We start from the raw sequence: 20389 nt of genomic DNA, 5'->3' as shown, positions 1-20389 counted from the left end.
AACACCGTTTTAAAGCTGTACCCTCGAAATGTAAGGAAGATTGGATCTCACCATGATGTCCTTCATAACCTCAGAAGTCATCAGTCATACGGCATGATGGAAGAGATGGGGAAGGGTTGATCGGAACTTAGCTCTGTAGACTAAACATGGGAGGCTTGAAGTGGGTTCCACCCCTTCAAGCCTCCAATAAGCAAAGTGGTGGTATTGCACCAAATGCCTGGAATCACTTTAATATAGTTTACTCCAAGTATACCATCTTCTTCCCCTTCTTTGTGAATTTTACTATGGCAACATATTTCTAAACAATGCATCTATGAGTATAGCAGAACTCTCAGGACGATTATGTCCTATGATAAAAGATGCAAATAAACATTTGGCTGGCAGGCCATCATTGTCACTATGAAATGCTGGCTCTATTTTTGCATTTCTATCTATGCACTGCACACTGTCTTTATGTTTATTTTTTTTGCTAATGCGAGTAGATCGCATGTCATTACAAAAAATCAAATCAAAAGTATATAAATCGAATATTACCTTTCTTTTAGATTTTACAATTCATGGAAAACAATTCATGCATATATTCTAATTACATCATATTTCTTTGCCATCTTATTGAAAGACTACATACAGTATATAAATCAAATATTATCTTTTTTTTTTTAGATTTTTACAATTCATTGAAAATTTTGCATCTATTCTATTAATATCATATTTCTTTGCCATCTTATTGAAAGACATTGTCAATTAGCTTAACATCATAAAAATAAAATGAAATGTATGCAAAGACAATGCTATTTTCTCAATTTTTTATGAATATAAGAAAAAATCAAAAACTTATTAAAGAAATTAAAATTTTAACTTAGTTTTACAATTCATATTTGCAATATTGCAAAAAAAAAAAAAGATGAAGAGTTTATGCAAAAAAAAAGACAAAGGGAGCTGTACTCTTTTCATATAGGTCAGCTTCATTGGTGTATCACAGTCTTAAGTGCTTTGATATACATGCATTGGACATAAATATCAAACCTTGCATATTACTAATTCCTTTTTTTTTTTTCTTTTTTGTGGTCCACAGTTTCATTTTGGTTATTTCACGTAGATATTTCATTCACTTTCTTAACCCTTTGAGGAATGAGTTTTTCAAACATGTGTGGACTTGGACATTTTTCCAGTACTCTCCAGATGTTCTGTGGACTGAATTTTCTTAGTGGAATTTTCAATATTTGTAAAAATGAAAACTTGCACATAGATGCTTTTTAAATATTAATCTCTCTCTTTATTTTAACTTGCTTGTCCACAACATTAATGTGAAATTATTGTCAAAAACCAGATTCAAATTCAAGAATACAGTGAAACTTCCCTCCATGGACAGCCATGGAGAACGAAAATTTGTCTATTAGAGAGAAGTGTCCACTAGCAAGAAGTCTGAGGGAGAAGGAAAAAAAAGAAAGAAAGAAAAATCGTTAAAACGTTTAATGTAAAATTAAATTAAAATATATACAGATTTTGAACAATATTTTTGTAAATAATATACAATTACATACACAAGAGATAAAGAAAAATCGTTAAACATTTACTGTAAAATTAAATTAAATTATATACAGATTTTGCACAATATTTTTGAAAATACAGTAATACCCCGACTTACGTGAACTCGGAGTTACGCGGTTCTTGATTTTTTCGTTTGGCAACGCTGCCGCCCACTATCTTCAAGGTCGTTTTTCATATGTTATCGATATACGGTGCGACGGCGGAGAATGAGAGCGAAAGATGAACAAAATTCAACTTTGCTGCTTTTATGTTTTTTATATCAGTGAAGGGAAAAACACATTTCACCATAATAACGTAAAAACCAACACAATTCCAGCTATCGGTATAATCGCAAATGCAATTAGATCGAGTTTACTACCAGTTTATAACAGATTTCACTAGCAGAAACGCAACTGGATTTTCATTGTTTTATGGTAGTAACCCCTAGAAATGTGCTTTAGTAAAATGTGAGGTGTTAATAGTGTATCTCTGCCTTTATGGTGTTGTTTATTCAGTTGCTACATGCGCGCAGCTTTGTTTATGCGTATCAAGCATGCCTCCTCGTTTTGTAATTGCGCTTTATTCCCTAAAAATGAGTAAAAGACTTAATTAAAAGGTGTGAAAAGGAAGCGTCCTGGTGAAGACACTGCAGATTCAGAGAGAAAAAGAAAAGCAATTATCGATAAACAGAGGCGGACTGGGTCAAAAATTCTTACCCGGGAAAATCTATAGTGGCCTCATACTATAGTTTATGGCCAAAATCACACTGGCCCACCGGGGTTACACTGGCCCCGGTAAGGCTTATTGCCAGTCCGCCTCTGTCGATAGAGAAAAAATATGAAATTGTGAAAATATGAAAAATATGAAAACGCTTTGAGCGAAATGAAAGACCATGTGATATTGCACGTGCTACAGGCCTAAATGAAGCAACGGCGAAAAGCACATGACAATTGCAAACTTGACAGGTTGAAAATTGAAAAGGGCTCAATTGTAAAGGGCTTAAAAATTTTAGAAAACATAAGACTCCAACGAAGAACGCGTTACAGCTACAAAGCAAGGAATAAAAAAATTATTAGCTTGCTACGAAGAAATTCTGCGTGAAAAAAAGAAGGCGCTGTGTCGTCAGACGAATTTGTTAGATTTTATGAAGCCATCGACATCGAAATAACTTTTTAACGTAAGTCATTTGTTTTTTTTAATACATATTTTGTATTAATATGTATAAAGAACTGCAATTTTATTAATATTTTTCTTCTAAACTAGTGTTTTTGTTAGTCCTTGGTCCCAATTAAGCAAAATTTATATGTATTTATATGCAAAGTTGTACCCCGACTTACGCGATCTTCGTCGGACCCACCTATCGCGTAACTTCGGGGTATTACTGTAATACAATACAATTGTGCTATGCATATTATGACTTTATCTTAAGAAAAATACATACAGTAATCACTTATTTTCTTCTGCACCTTCTTCCGGCTGATAATTTTGTTTTCAACATTTGTTTGGAGTGAAGAAACAATTGAAAGTCCTTCAGTATATTCTTCGGCGGCGAAAAACGTTTTTCAACAATTGATTTGTATCAGCGCTTCTTCTATTTTCATCGGAATGACAGAATGACCTCCTTCCATTTGTTCATCCTCATGAGGAACTTCTTGAAAAATATCGATGATAATGTCGTTGATATCTAGAGCACCATCTTCTGTAGTGAGGTTCGAGTCTATATCTTTGTAGCCAGGGTCACTTGTAGCTGAAGTATCATACACACTAGTCAGACTTTTGTGGATTTATTCGATGATTGTTTTCTGCAGCAGCATGTTCGAGAGGCAACCAGAGAAAGTAATACTCTTGATATGGTTATCAGCAGTGATGTTATGTTTGTTATTTGTTTTTTTGGAGCATTAGCAACTAAGGCCATATTGCTCCTAGATATGCGGTGGTCATTCCCTGACCTTTCCGCATCCTCCGTATTTGGTGGTGACGGGCTCGAACCACGGTCTAATCAAGAAGCGTGTGCTACGCACTGCTGCTCCTTCCCACCTGGCTACGGAGACGCCTATCAGCAGTGATCATTCGTGTAGTAAGAATTTGCAGATAAAGGAACCACTAGGTGGCAGTGATCACAGTGTACTGATGTGTGATTTACTTAAAGATTTAATTACCATCAGGGGTAAAGGAAAAGGTTTTTGCTTCCGTAAAGGTGAGTACAGTGGTCTTCGACAGTTTTTAAATTCTGTACAGTGGGATAAACTGACGATGTTACCAACGGTAAATTCTAAGTGGGAAGCATTCAAGGAATTAATCATGGAAGCTACTAAAAGTTTCACACCTATTAAGAAATATTGTTCAAGGTTTAGGCCTAAATGGTTATCTAATGAACTAATGAGACTCGTAATAGAGAAGAAAAATGCATGGGATGCATATAAATTATCAAGCGACCCAGAAGCCTATGGCAGATATAAGCTAGTCGGTAATCAGGTGACAAAGAGGTTAGGCAGGCGAAGGCAGATTACGAGAACTCCTTGGCAAAAGATGCTAAGAAAAACAGCAAGGATTTCTTTACTTATATAAACTCTAAAAGGAAAGGGATGAATCTGATTGGTGCACTTGACATCGATGGTTCGACTGTTGATGATCCTGCTCAAATAGCAAACAAACTGAATGATTTTGCATCTACATTCACACACGAGGAATTATTAAGGTTTGAAAATGGCAGAAGGTTATCAAATTGTAGCAGGATACTTAATGATTTTGGAATAACTGAAAGCAAAGTGGAGGAGAAATTGTTTAAGTTAAACATAAGAAAAGCACCTGGGGTGGATGGGATCTATCCAGTTATATTAAAGGAGGCGGCAAAGCAACTAAGCAAACCCTTAGCCATAATTATGTGAGCGTCCTTGGACTCAGGGGAGGTTCCCACGAACTGGAGATGTGCAAATGTATCCCCAATTCACAAAGGGGGATCGAAGGGTGACACGAGTAATTACAGACCAGTTAGTTTAACTTCTGTTCTGGGTAAAATAATGGAGTCACTGGTTAAAGATGCATTGCAGGATCATCTAGACAAGACTGCAGCAATAATTCAGACACAGCATGGGTTTGTTAAGGGAAAGTCTTGTCTGACAAATTTGATAGGATATTATGATGTGGTTACAAAGGAACTGGATGCAAAAAATAATTTTGATATATATTTGGATTTCGGGAAAGCTTTTGACACTGTTACGCATGGAAGACTATTGTACAAATTGGAGCAGAATGATATTAAGGGTAAGTTGCTACAATGGATAAAAGGATGGTTAAGTGGGAGAAGACAGAGGGTGGTAATCAATGGGTGCTGCTCTTCTTGGACTAATGTTATTAGTGGAGTCCCACAGGGTTCGATGTTAGGTCCACTGTTGTTTTGTATATTTATCTATGATATTGATAAAGGTATATCAGGCTTAATGTCGACGTTTGCAGATGATACAAAGGTTGGTAGGGTTTAATATACACTTAAGTTAGTTATAAACCAGTTATACAAATATATTAACAAAAAATCAGTAGCTTTTGGGACACGTGTCCCTTTGTCAACTGACAAATTAAACACTGTTACGCATGGAAGACTACTGTACAATTTGTCAGTTGACAAAGGGACACGCGTCCCGAAAGCTACTGCTTTTTTGTTAATATATTTGTATAACTGGTTTATAACTAACTTAAGTGTATATTAAACTATGGACCCCAGTACTCCAGGCCCATTCGTTACTGTTGGCAGGGTTATTAATGACAGTAATGGCAGTGTGCTACTGCAACAGGATCTGGATAATTTGGGCAGATGGGCTAAGAAGTGGCAACTGAAGTTTAACCTTGACAAACGCAAAGTACTGCATATGGGTAGAAGTAACCCCAGAGAAATGTACCAACTGTGTGGTACTACACTTAAGGTGGTAGAAAATGAAAAAGACCTGGGAGTAATTGTGCAGGCAGATATGAAGTTTTCTGAGCAATGCAGACAGGCTGCCAGGGCAGGTCATGGGGTTTTGTCAATGATATATAGGAATTTTGCTAGCAGGGAAAAGGAGGTGATTATCCCTCTGTATAAGGCAATGGTCAGGCCATGCCTTGAGTACTGCGTACAGGTCTGGAGGCCTCATTTTAGGAAGGATGTAGATTTACTTGAGCGTGTACAGAGAAGGGCAACAAGATTGGTGAGGGGAATGAAGGGATCCTCTTATCAAGAGAGGCTTAAGTTCTGCAAATTGCAGTGGCTGGAGACTGGGCACCTGCGCAGTGATCTGATGGAGGTGTATAAGGCCTTGAATAGGTTCAGCACGCTGAATTCTGATGGGAGCCTTCCACTTGTTCAGATTACGAACCTAAAGGGGCATAAATTCAAATTAAGAAAAGACAGATGTAGAATAGATGTGCGGAAATTTGCCTTTAGCCAGCGGGTGGTTAATTGCTGGAACAAACTTCCATCTGTCGTTGTGGAAGTTGATAGGTTGAATAAATTTAAGGAGGAACTGGACAGGCATTTGGAGGGAATGGTGTGATTTTTTTTTTTTTTTTTTTTTGGCTGATGCTGCATAAGCTCATACACTTGCTTTCTTAAATTAAATTAAATTTTCTGTTTATACTCCGGCACGACAACCAAGTCAGTAGAGTTTACAATAAATCGTCAATACAAATATTTATCGTATTTAGTAGTCACGGGCTTGAACCCTGGTCCACTCAAGGAACGCGTGCTATGCACTCTCGCTCCTGACCACTGGGCTACGTCATTGCATCACATGCCACTACTACTACTACTACTACTACATTGTCAATTTGAAGTCCAACAGTTTTCGGGAATGATTTTTGAACCTGATCTTTCCGTGTTGCCAAAATTGTTTGAGCAGTTCATTTTTTTTCTTTAGGATGTCGCTTACCTGCATCTTCCCGATTTTGAATTTTGCAGCGAGATTGTGAACACTATTTTTTTGCCGATCATACGCATTAATGAGTTCGACTTTATCTTTTAAAGTTAAATGTTTACGAGAAGACATTGTGCACTTTACGCAACACTGAACAAAACTGAAAACTGAAACTGAAGAGACGAAAGGCCGACCAAATCCCCCCCCACCTGCACACACCGAATTCATCAGAAGTTTTACACGTGCCTTAAAATTCTTGAAAAAGGGTTTAGAACTGCGATGTAAACCTTGATAAAATTCAGAGAATCAGAAATAGAAAATAAACATATGATTTAGGCAATACTTGGATGAAAAGTTCCTAGAAAAAGGGCCGTGAGCTCTCCCGCAGCGCGTTATGGGGAGATCAAATTAAGTGCTAATGTAAACGAAACAGTGCAGATTGCCTGTCCGCGTCCGTTACAGAGAATGTCCGCCAGACAGAAGCTGAAAACACGTTAAAACCAATGGAGGTGAGTTGGGGAATTTGAAAATGTCCGTTGCAGAGAGATGTCCGTTAGGAGAAGTTTCACTGTATATATATAAATTATGTAATAACAACTTTGAAGGAAAAAAAATTTTTTTTTATGCACTAATATCGTCTATATCTAATTTGGTATAACTTCTTTAATTTTGTAAATTTCTAGATCTGAAGTCTAGAAAATTTCATTTCAGCTTTCTAAATCCTAAAGTGGACAACAATGGTTAACAGTTACACCCTCCTATTTTAAAAGCTATTTCGGTTCACACCTCTATTAAATTGTGCATATAGTGGCTTGGAACACAGATAAGAGATGACAGTAACTAGTGAAAGATTTCAAGATAATTCATAACTAAATGTACATTATAATGAACTTGTGAATAAGCTGGAAAAAATAATATAAATTTTGGTTATGGTAATAAAGCTTAATTCCTTTCAAAGTGGCTCTGCCAGGAAAAAAAATGCGCACACACACACACACAAGAAAGAAGAGAGAGAGAGAGAGAGAGAGAGAGAGAGAGAGAGAGAGAGAGAGAGAGAGAGAGATTGTATATATGTAACCTGCCACAAATCATGCTGTAATAAAGGTTATATTAGGATATAATAAAGGATATAAAAAGAATATTAAAAAGATATAATAAAGATTATATTAGAATATACATTTCTATATATTTTATATAATATTTCAAATAAAAAAACTAATATACACATAAACCACTGCAAAACTTATCTTATAAAAAAGCCATAGAATGGCAATGGTTTAAGGAAGCAAAGTATTTCAATAGCCAGACAATTCAGTTTGTATGACGAACTAATTTTATTTTCTAATTTATTAACCTTAGCAACCTATTTATTTTACTAATACACTCCAAATATTTAACAATTTCAGTAAAGTTAAACTGAGTAGCAGTGGCTTCAACACTTTGAAATAAAAAAAAAAAAAAAGAAAGGAAAGATGTTACAACTCACTTATTCAAAACATTAAGTAGTTAGAACTTACCACTAAGCATTAAACTTGAACCCAATTTTGACCTTTACATTACTCACATGTTTAATTTGGTAATCAAATATTTTTGAAAATGTGACTTTATTGAAATATATTTTAGAATGTGAGCTGGTAAATATTAGGATTTTGTACTACAGTTACAAGTTTAATACACTTCATAAAAAGTTCCAAACAAAGTACTTTAACTGTTACTGGCAGTACAACACATTAGGTCATACTTGCACATATAAAACATGGGCAGTATTTTATATGGTCATAAACCCGGAAATTATGAGTTTCTGGGTTTATGGGGTTTTTTCTTTTTCCAAATATCAACAAAATCAAAAATATGAAAATTAATTGCAATAAATAAATGCTAAACATTCATAAATGCGGCATTTCAAACCACGTGTGTAGCTATATAATATAATACTACTGTGCATGCATTTGTTCAAGCAGAGATAATGAGGGAGGTCCAACTCTTAAAAGAATTTTGGAAAGAATTCCATATTTTAGAAGAAATCAAAATAACAAAACGACAATGGGACAAAATTACAGAGAAGAACATAAAATGCGTTTAGAATAAACTCTGTCATCAGTTTATTGATTACTTTGAAGGATTTCAGGAACCAGCAGAGATCATACAAAATGAAACAGAAGTGGTCGTAAATGTTGCTAACCAACTGCAGCTTAAGGTTTCTACAACTGACATCACTGATCAGCATCAAGTAAGTACAGTGGAGAGCTCACAAATGAAGACCTCATTGAAATAGCAAAATGTGAAAAAGCTGAGGAAGAAGGTTTAACAGCTGAAACTCCTATTTGTTCCTTCACTTTTAAGGGGCTTGTCAAAACTTATCAACACAGAAAAAGCAATTGAGATAAGATTCAAATTTCGAGCGCACTAGAAAAGTTGCTACAGATTTAAAAATTGCTCATGCATGCTATTGTGAAATTTATAAAGAAAAGAAAAGACTCTTGAAGCATTTCTGAAGAAGAAGACGGCTCCTTGTGCTTCCAACAAACCAACAAGTGCTGAGCCAACAATAAGTGATGAACCATCAACGTGACAAACCATCAGTGATGTGCATTTAGTCAATGATGATGAAGAGTAAACATTCTTTACCATTTTGAAGACATAAATAATTTCTTTATTATTATAATTTGCTTGATTTTAAAGGCTGTTTTCATTTCTTTGAATAAAAAAATCATTGTTTAAGCATAAACTATTGTTTTGTTGACCTTTACTTAACATTACTATGGTCAAATTTCATTGTTGAGAACATAACCCTTGTTTTTAACAAATTCCCGCTTTACGAGTTTGTTTTATGAGCATGCACTGGGAACGATTTAACTCTTAAAGTCGGGATATTCAAATTGCACAATGTGGAATTTGAATATGGCGAATACAATGTGTACAGGAAGGAGAGGGAGGACAGGGAAGGGGAGTGGAGGGAAGGAGTAGTGCTCTTAGTTAAGCAGCAGCACACACAATCTAAGGCAGTGCACCCAAATCACACCAGTAACCAGTATAGTGTTGAATAAGTTTGGTGTGACATAAGTAGTGAGAAAAATAAAATGAGAATAGGAGTATGCTACAGGAAAAATAACTGTGATGAGTATAATGAAAAACTACGCAAGCAAATGGAGTGGGCCAGTAGATTTTAATGTCTTATGACAGGGGACGCTTACTGAAAGGAATTTAAAACACTCTTAAAATCAACTGATGATGTTACCAACTGCAAATTCTAAATAAGAGGCATAAAGGGAAGTAATTACAGAAGCTATTAAGCTATCTATACCAAGAGATACATTTTAAGGTTTCACCTAAATGGATGTCAGATGAAGTGATGAAACTAATGACAGAGAAAATGTGTAGGCTGATTATAAATTAGCAGGGGACACAGAATCCTTATGTCCTTACACCTGGATTCCAGGAAAGCTTTTGATACTGTGGTGCATAGAAGACTACTGTTCAAATTGGAGCAGTACAGCATTAAGAGAAAGCTGTTGCTATGGATAAAGGGATTGTTGAGTGGGAGAAGACAGAATGGTAATCAATGGACACTGCTCTTCGGACTAATGTTATTAGTGGAGTCCCCCAGGGTTCAGTGTTCGGCCGATTGTTGTTTTCTGTATTTATCAATGATATTGACAAAGGTATATCAGGGTTAATGTCCAAGTCTGCAAACAATACGAAGGTTGGCAGGGTTGTTTATGACAGTACACTACTGAAACAGCATCTAGAAAAGTTGAGCAGATGGGCTGAGAGGTGGCAACTGAAGTTTAACACTGAGAAATGTAAAGTACTGGATATGGGAAGAACTGCCAGAGTAATGTTTGGTACTACACTAAGGGCAGTCGAGGATGGAAAAGACCTGAGGTTATTGTGCAGTCAGATAGGAAGTTTTCTGAGAAGTGCAGACAGGCTGCAAGAGTAGCTCATAGTATCTTGTCAATGATATACAAGAATTTTGCTCACAGAGATAAGGATGTGATTATCCCCTTGTATAAGGCAGTGGTTGGGCCACACCTTGAGTACTGCATTCAGGTCTGGAGGCCTCATTTTAGGAAGGATTTAGAGCTTCTGGAAGAAGTACAGAGAAGGGCAACAAGATTGGTGCACCTCTGAGGTGCGTAAGGCCTTGAATGGTTTGAGCACACTCAATGCTAATGGGATCCTTCCTCATGCTCAGATTACTAATCTGAGGGGGATATAAATTCAAATTGAGTAAAGACACTTATAGAATAAATGTGCAGAAGTTGAGTTGATTGTTGGAACAAACTTCCATCTGTCATAGTGGAGGTCAACAACTTAAATAAGTTCAAGGCAGAACTAGATAAACATTTGGAGTGAATGGATGAGTGAAATGGGAAGGTTTGTTTGTTGTTGTTTTTTTTTTTTTCTGATGCTATATAAGCTTGCTTTCTTGCATCATATGCCTCTACTAATGCTAATCCAACAGCAAGTACAAACCTTGGCTAAAAATGCAAGGAAAACAGCAAAGAATTCTTATTTGTGTTAACATTAGCAGGAAAGGGATGAACAATGCTGGCCCACTACACATGAATGGCATAAATGTTGACGATCCTTTTCAGGTTGACAAACTACATAAACATTTTGCATCTATATTCACATTTGAAATGCAGATTTCAAAGTTGAATGATTTTGTTAAAATCATTTCACTAAATACTGAGAACTTTAAAATACTGAAAACTTTAAATACTGAGCAAAATCATTTTGCTGCAAGTTATAACCGATGAGCTAAATGATTTTCCTAAAAATGGAAAGTGGAATAGAATTTAAAAATAGGGTACCTGGGGCTATGGAATATATCAAGTTATATTAAAACTTTTATATTTATTAATTTAATTATTTTCAGCTGGATTGAGTAAACTTAATGATGATATATTCTAACTCTTTATCAGTCAGTGCACAGAAGGGAACAAACTAATATTGGAAAAGGATGGCTGGAGGATAATTATGTGAATATAACTTTCTGCCAGAGTAATTTGTACCAACTGATTGTTGGAACAAATTACTATCTAGTGATGTGGAAGTAGATGGCTTGATGGTGGGTTTTTTTTTTTTTTTTCTCTCTGATGCTGTATAAGCTTGCTTCCTGAAATCATTTTCCACAATAACAATAATACTATTATTGGCAGGGTTACTATCAGCAGTAATGCGTGTATTAAAACCATAGTTACTAACAGATCAGTTTTACACATTCAGTAGACTGATTTCCAAATGCAGTACACAGATGTTTATAGTACAGCTATCAAAAGAATTTTTATTTGAATTTTGTTTTTTCTTGGTCAAACAAACATATACTAAAGGTACTATAATGATACTCTTATATAAAAACAAATTACCACTTAGCAGTATTCATATGAGTAATCACTCTGTTAGAATGGCAAAATTAAAAGCTTGTATCAGACATTTGTGAATATTCAGATTGATTTTTTTGATTTTTTTTTAACTGTCCAATAATTACATAAATACTATAATTCTATAATCTTCTTTAGTCATAGTGGTTCCTTTTTTAACAAAATATAATAATTGGTTTATTTTGTATACCAAAATTATAAGCTTACAGTGTGGCTACTAATAGAGATATTTGTTTGAAATCTATATTTACTGTAGAACTTTATGCTCTAGAACTTTCTTCACTCTTATGGCCATGGTTCTGTGAGATGCAAGTCATTCAATGCACACAGCAGACATGAAGTATGGCCATAAGTATGGAGGTTGCACATCTGAGCCTTTGTGCTGCCACAAAAAATGCATGGCCCATTGTGACTGTGGAACTGAAAAACAGTTCTATATGTATGCAATCACAATGAATTTTTAAACTCATATGGCCTTTTCACTTAGCAGCAGTCACACTTTGGCCTGCAATTCAGTATTTTTCTGATTAATTATTTGTAAAACAAAGAAAAATACTTTCCATGGAAGTTAATGTGAGTTACAGCTACACGACCAATCTTGTTTATTAAAATAATTGAGTTCATTAAAATTACAAATATTGACCCACAGTCTTGCATTTTTTTAAATTACTTAAGAGAGGAAGGGGGGAAAAAGCACAATAGAACCTCTTACTTGCAAATCACCATAGAAATGGAATACCATATTACACAGAGTTGTAACCACTGCTCCTACAATACTGACTATAACTGTAAACTGCTAAAGCCACATACCGCATCTTCTGGGTCTCCTGGAAACATTTTGAGATCTGGGTCATTCAGCAACTGCCTACATTCTTTGCACTTTATAGGTTCTTTACTCATTTGCTGGGATTTACCATTCTCTCTAAAAGAAAATCAGTTAATTTTAAAGCACACCAGGATCTGAATCATGTCACAGTTTCTTACAGAAGCAAATATTTGTGACAATTTAACACAAATCACTCTGCCAACCAGCCCAAGGGCAGATCACAAATCACCATCATACAGTGGCATCCAACTTTGGGGAAGCAGACAACTGTCTTGTGATTTCCCTTCCCCATCAAAAATCAAATAAATTTTTTTTTATAATACAGTAGAGTCCCGATTATCCAAGCTAATGTGGACCGAGAACAACTCGGTTACAGTCAAACTCAGTTAACACGGAAAATTTTCGTATACTGACCTTGCAACAATGTTCCCCTGCCCTCTAGGATATCCCTCATTCCTACCATTAAGAAAGTACATGTACATACATATGTACTGTAAGAAAAAGAATACATGTACACGTATGTATGTAATTACATACTGTAATTGTGTTTATGGCAAAGGTAAAGAAAGCCCGCACGACAAATACAGCAAATTTTGGAGTGGTTTACCGGTGGAACTAGTTTGCCGTGACGGCATTTGTATTGTTGCTCACTCAGTAAACAGACTGGGTGTTATCGGTCAGGAATAGAAATTGAATCCCATAGAAGCTTGAACCCTCCCGAAGTGGAGGGGATAACCTGAACTTTTTTCTATAGAATCATGGGTGGACTAGATGATAATTTGTTTATTATTACTGTTTGTTTTTTTAAGACGCTCGGGCATGCAGAACATATTTTGCAATGCCAGAACTTTCAACTTGACTCCATTCATGATTCGATTAGTTTAAAATAATTATTGCACTTAAAACAGTAGTTTTGGTCTTATTAATTCAGATTTCATTAAAAAATCAAGGAAGTTGAAGCAACATTTCATTTTTCCCCACAAATTTCTTCCAACTTTAAAAGATTCATCGCTAATATTATTTATATGTCGTTCATTCCGAAACTAATTAAGCACCGTTCTTTATTCATTAATACATGTCATAATGCCAACCAACGACTAAAGCGATATTATCATCTATTTTGTTCATGCACCAATCAGTACATTGTTTGTCACACCTACCTGTCAATCAATATATTGTTCTCGATTTCTACTACAGACCAATAATATCCACCATCTGTTTCCCAAGCAAGCAACACTACAAGTGCGGTATGGCGAAGTACAGTATACTGTACTTTCACGGCTAAACTCTGCCGAAATTTTCCGCGCTTCTCATGTAGGCTTTCTTTGCCTTAGCCTATGTTTATTTATTTACTTATTTATTTATTTATTACTTATGTATTTACTTATTTATTTATTTACTTAATGTACTGTACATACAGTACTGTCAGTACAGTACATGTATCATCGTGATTACAGCATCAGGCTTTAGAAAAAGTCTTTCAAAGTCTTCTGTTTTAAAGAAGTTCCTCGCTTGTTTGCTGCAATGTTTCTCAGGCGTCTCAACAACAGCAGCAGATTGGTGGGCGTACTCTCATTCTGCTGTTTAATGTATCGCAATGCGGTCTCAACTGCATTTAGGCCTTCCATATGCAAAATGTTTGAGCCTTCTCCTGGACACACATCTTCGTCTGCACTCTCTTGTTTTCCCTCACTCACTAATTTATGATCATGTCATCAGTCATCTCCTGTTGCTCATCCTCATTCATCCAATCTTGAATGTCTTCTGCCATAATAGGTTCTGAATTTGGAAGATTTTTTAATAGCTCTATAAGCAGAAGATTATCTTCATCATCTTCTTCTTCGGTTTCACTGAGAATTTTGTTCCAGGACTTCATGAGAGTTGATGTTTTTACTTCTTCCCATGATTCTGCCAGCCAGTAAATGACATCTTTTACGTCTATGTTTTTAAGGCTTTCAGCAACAGTTCCACCATTTTCAAGATCTTCCAGGAGTTGTTTTAAAAGTCGTTGTCTGTAGTTCCGTTTCAGTCTCCAGGTCTCCAGGATTTAGTGGCTGGATTAGAGACAAAAAATGAGGTTTAATGTCACCAGAGACTAGTTCAGTTTCATCTGGATGAGATGGTGCATTGTCCAGAAGCAACAATGCTTTTTCTGGGAGTCTCTTTACTACCAAAAATTTCTTTGTTGCAGGAACGAAGTCTTCATGGAACCATTTTTTCGACAAACATGAATCCATCCAAGCATTTGATTAGTTAGCATACTTACAATAAGTAGCAATTTATGTAGCCTTACAATAAGTAGCCTTTCCAATAAGTAGCAATTTATGCCTGTGACTTCCTGAAGCATTTGAACATGCCAACATTGTCGGTCTCTCCTTACTAAGTTTATACCCGGGCGCTGCTTTTTCTTCTTGTGACATGAGCGTTTTGGTCGGAAGCATTTGATAATTTAAACCTGTTTCGTCACAGTTGTAAACTTGATCCAAACTTAAACCTTTCTCCTCTATGACTTCTGCAAACTTTTTAGTAAAAGACTGTACACTTCCTGACAAGTGGATAATTTTTCCATAGGGACGTTCAGCTGTCTTACTCCATACCTCTTTTTCCATCTATCTAACCATCCCATACTAGGTGTAAATTCTTCATCACCATCATGAAAATTTTTCTGAAATTGTAGAGCCTTTGCTTGTAGAATCAGTCCAGAAATTGAGCATCCTTTCTGTCTCATTTGCGTGAACCACAAAAAAGTGCTTCAGATGTTTGTTCAAACTCTCCCTTTTTCATTGTGTTTCTTCTCATGTGCTCATCACTTTTCTCAGACGATCTTTGTGAACACCATTTTTCAATGTTCTGTCGATTTCTCACCCTCTACTACAGTGATCTCACCTAGCTCTCTAGCCAGCTTTTCAATTGCTTTGCCCTTGCCTACTCGTTTGATGGCATCAAACTTAGTCTCTAATAAAACTACAACACATTTTCCATTTTACACTCATTGTACATAAAATAAAAATAAAGAAGCCAAACAGAACCAATAAACTAGTGGTAGGCCTGAAGTAGCCGAGTGGTCAGGAGTGAGAGTGCATAGCACACGTTCCTCTGAGTAGACTGGGATTCAAGCCCGTGACTACTAAATATGATAACTATTTGTACTGACGATTTATTGTAAACCCATCCTACTGACCTAGTTGTCATGCCAGAGCATTAACAGAAAATTTAACTTTGTTTTAGTCATAAGCGAAATCACCTGAATGAGATGTCAAACTGAACCTAACAGATAAAACTGTTGAAGTTTCGTGGCAAGTGAGTGGAGGATCGCTGGGGGAGATGAGTCATCGAAATGCCGTGAATCAGCACAGCACAGTCTGTTCTCATCACCGTCTTACTCATCATACACATGAACACAAACAACTCTTTAAGGCATCACTTAGCCTTTATGTAAAAATTGAGCTAAGAGCTAGTTCAGATAACACGGAACCTCGGAAAATTGGGTCTCGGATAATCGGGACTCTACTGTACTTGTAAAAATGTTTAGTCAATTTCAGTGAAAATAATACCACCCTAAATTTCTCACAAGATTTTTTACTAATTCTTGAATGATATTTAAAACTAAATATGAATCACTAAAACTGGTTAAGTTAGGGAAAATATGGGGTTGAAGATAAAAATGGCTTGCCCACAACTGCTCTAAGAGAAAGAATGTCATAAGAAAAATCCTTACAGAATTGTGACTGTGTTCAGTTTGCATTGTTTCTGAAGACATTTCAAGTCTGATGTCAAAAGTGTACTAAGGACAGTAAAATGGGTAGAATAGTTTAATGATAACCACAACATGACTCTTAAACAAAACCAGATGAATTTTTCAGATATGAAAAATGGAAGACAGATACCAAACAAGTAGAGAGTGCTAGTTCCCTCAGCTGGATAGCAATAAATTATTACCTTAACTCATTGGTTAATCCAATGAATTATGGTAATAATGGATTAAGACTAGGAATGTTGTAGTATGTTGGTCCTGAATCTACTGCGGTCTGTTTTCCCAACCACAGCAACATCGTAAAATTTCATGTCCAGTCCAATATGGCAGCTACCACAATCAACAGCATTTCCAATTTCAGAATCTGTCTTCCCAATGTGCTGGGGCAATTATTATACTGCCATTATTCACATTTCACATAAAAATTCCTAAAAAGCTAAATCAATGTTTATCGATATGTGGCTAATGGCAGGCAACATTGTTTTTTGTAGTCCTTTCAGTCAGATGTCATTGGGGACCATTGTCATTTCTGATTATGAAGTTTGTTTTCCCAGGGTGCTAGATCAATTACTGTTATGCCATCCATTCATTAAGCAATCTGAAAACACCAATTAGTAGTTTACTGATATATACATTCAATTTCAATGGCAGGCAACATTACACTTTTTATTTGCTTTATTTTTTTAAGACTTCTTCAGTTTAATGTTGTAGCCATTGTGACTATTTGCATTTCCAATTATGAAATTCATTTTCCGGCTGCTGTGCTAGATAAATTATCATAATGCCATTCTGTCAAAAGGATGACAAAATAACACTGAACAAACTTGATGCCAAGAAAGCTCCAGATCCTAATGTTATTTTTCCACTTATTCTCAAAGCCTGTGCTCCTGACATTACTCCTATTCTGTGTCAGCTTTTTATACTTTCTTATCCCACTGGTGATTTTCCTCCTGCTTGGAAAGTTGCTCCTATCCAGCCAGTTCCTTAAAAGGGTGACAAATCCCTCTCATCCAATTAATGTACCATTCAAATCCTAAACAACCTTGAAACCTTCCATCAGAGCTCTAAACAGAACCAAACTGTGAACCGAACCCATTTTTTGAAACTGGGAACCAAACCAAAACCAAACCGAAACCACTGAACAGATTTTTTTTTTTTTTTCTGAACCGCAGACCGAACCAACATTTTTTGGAAAAGTGGTTCAGTTTTTGGTTCAAGCATTGACTATGGCCTACAGGTCAATGACCAGGATTCTAGAATGGTTACTAAGAAGACGTGAAAAGCACTGCATCGGATTAGCAGCCCATCTCAGGGGTAGGGAAAGTTTTTTCACTTTGACCAAGAAACGAGTCACGGAGGGACTCTGTGAGCCACAGGGCGTAGAAATCAGTGAAAGGGCCTAGTACTGAGAATAACTCACTAGCATTTTTCTTTAAAAAGATTACCATGTTTAGTTTCTGAAGTTTTGTTCTGAGGGTTCATCATTCCTGTTTCTGCCATGGCATAGTGTACTTTAGCTGCGATATTTGGTTACATGTGGACATCTTGGAGGAAGCATTCCCAAAAGAAGTGTCTTCGGTAAGTGTATATGTATTATTTTATTTTAATTATTATAATAATTAAATTATAATAACTCCTGGAAATTCTCATTTATATCGGACGAATTTTTATTTTATTTCGATATTTTGAATCGTAATGATGAGAAACTCATACACTGAATTACAGAGAATCTTCAGTATATCTAAGCATGCTTAATATTAATATAGTTCTAATAATTATGTGCATAAATGGAAAACTTCTCTGCAGTATTTTTATTTATTATTATTTTTAATATTTTATTAAATACTCAATTTTTTCTCATTTTCTCATATTCACAATATGAGACATAATTAAAACAATGCCATTTTTAGCTATATTTTTCGAGTTTTTTGCTTATTGATTTGCTCCTTTTGCACAAACTTGTATGTTGTCAAATTCTTTCGCAGCCTGAGGCTTAAACCCTAAAAGTGCTTCAGTCTAATTCACTTTACAAAGAGTACTAGGAAAGTTTTGCAATATGACGCAACAGTGAATCACAGGAAGCTGCTTGTTGTTGCATGTTGAGACATGTTCATACGTGCATAATAGCCGCCGTGCCAAGTCGATGGGCTCAGTTATTCATTAGTAGTGAGAGTGTAAAGTGCTTGCGATGGCATCGTGGTCAAGAAATGAGATAAGGACAGTTTCGCGGTGTAATTTCGTGCGTGGTTTAACCATAGACCAGTGCTTAGAAGAAATAACTCTTGCACTAGATGATGATTGTCCACATCGTACAACGATATTCAGGTGGTATAGAGAATTCCAAAGGGGAAATTTCACTCTGGAGGATTCTGAGAGGCCGGGAAGGCCACGAACGTCAGTTACGGAGGAAAACGTTACTGCTGTGAGGAAAATGCTTGACGAAAACAGACGAGTGACCTACCAACAGATAGAGGATACTTTGGGCCTAAATGCACCAGCAATTCGTTTGATTCTGCAAGATCAATCGCACGTGAAGAAACTTTGTTCTCTCTGGGTGCCGCATCAACTGACTGAAGAGCAGATGACACGACGTGTGACTTGGTGCCGGGAGATGTTAAAAAAGTTTGATAAGGGACAATCTCGGTATGTGAACAACATCGTGACAGGTGACGAGACTTGGCTGTACTATTACGATCTGCCGACCAAGGATCAAAACAAAGTTTGGGTCTTTGATGATGACGACACACCCGTAATTGTCAGAAAATCCCGAACTGTAAAGAAGAAAATGATAGCTGTATTTTTCAAATCGAGTGGAATTGTGGAACATGTCGTTTTGGATACGCAGAAGACAGTCACAGCTAAGTGGTATACTGAACAATGCCTGCCTAAAGTCATTGGATCTATGAAGAACCTGCGGCCAAAGTCAAGAATGGACACCTGGTACCTCCATCACGATAATGCTAAAGCTCACCGCGCCTAAGCCTGCACCGAATATTTGACCACGACAGGACTGAAACTTCTCGAGCACCCTCCCTACAGTCCAGACCTTGCTCCCTGCGGCTTTGCAGTGTTCTCGCATGTGAAAATGAAGCTAAAAGGGAGGCGGTTTTCCAGTGATGAGGACCTTCTACGGGCTTGGGACAACGAGTGTGCTTTACTCCCTAGTGAAACTTGGCAGAACTGGTTTAAAGATTGGTTTCGGAGGATGGAGAGGTGTATTGAATGTAGAGGAAATTACTTTGAAAAAATTAAAAAAACAAAGCTGTATTGCAAAACTTTCCTAGTACCCTTTGTATACACCATCAGCCATCTCTCATATTGTGGAGTTATACTTCACAGCTGTTTTGTCATCATCACATGCATCACCATGGTACCTACCCACCGAAGGAGGGCCAAATAGCCCTGAAACAGTCACCAGGGGAGCCTGATGCTGGTGGGAGGTTCCAAGAATAGGCAACAACAGTCTTTTCTACTGGGGGAGGGTTGCCTCTCCGAGGAGTTTGAGTTTTTTTAAGTGGTGTGAGTTGAAGGAGTTACTGTCCCTTTCATTCTTCTACACCATTTCGTTTCCTCTTCAATTCCTACTATTACTTTCCCCTCTACTTTTTGCTTTTCTAAGTCTAACAGGGACAAGTGGATAGTAGAGTTATTAACCCACACACACATATATAAACAAGCCTTAAAACGGTGAGGTCTGGGTGGTGGTGCCCAGTGAAAATAAGTAACAATAGTCTTCTCTACTAGAGAAGCTTTACTTATTTGAAGTAGTGCAATATCATGGCAACTCGTTGTGAAGGTATTCACAATATGAGATATAACTAAAACGATGCAGTTTTAGCTTTTTTTAGAATTGCTGCATACTAATACGCTGCATTTGCACAAACCTGTGCGTTATTCAATTTTTTTAATTGATTATTCAATTTTCTTATTTATTGTTATTGAATTTTTTAATATTCAATTTTTTTTTATTTATCACATTATTGATAAATAATGTGATAAA

The 20389-nt window shown here is 36.4% G+C and overlaps 1 protein-coding gene across 1 annotated transcript in view; it reads right to left on the bottom strand.

The window, feature by feature from the left end:
- The window catches only part of LOC150089578 (DNA (cytosine-5)-methyltransferase PliMCI-like), a 596839-nt gene that overhangs the window by 496712 nt on the left and 79738 nt on the right, over window positions 1–20389 (bottom strand). Inside the window, exon 6 of the mRNA XM_090368675.1 lies at window positions 12620–12731. Within this exon, the coding sequence (XP_090224801.1) occupies window positions 12620–12731 (112 nt within the window). The remainder of the gene's footprint in view (window positions 1–12619; window positions 12732–20389) is intronic.

Source organism: Mastigoproctus giganteus, chromosome 2 (genome assembly GCF_048544385.1).
Source record: "Mastigoproctus giganteus isolate SK-2022 chromosome 2, ASM4854438v1, whole genome shotgun sequence".
In the NCBI taxonomy this organism is placed as follows: Eukaryota; Metazoa; Arthropoda; class Arachnida; order Uropygi; family Thelyphonidae; genus Mastigoproctus; species Mastigoproctus giganteus.
The sequence above is the reverse complement of the archived record's forward strand: the minus strand, read 5'-3'. Positions and strand labels throughout refer to the sequence as shown.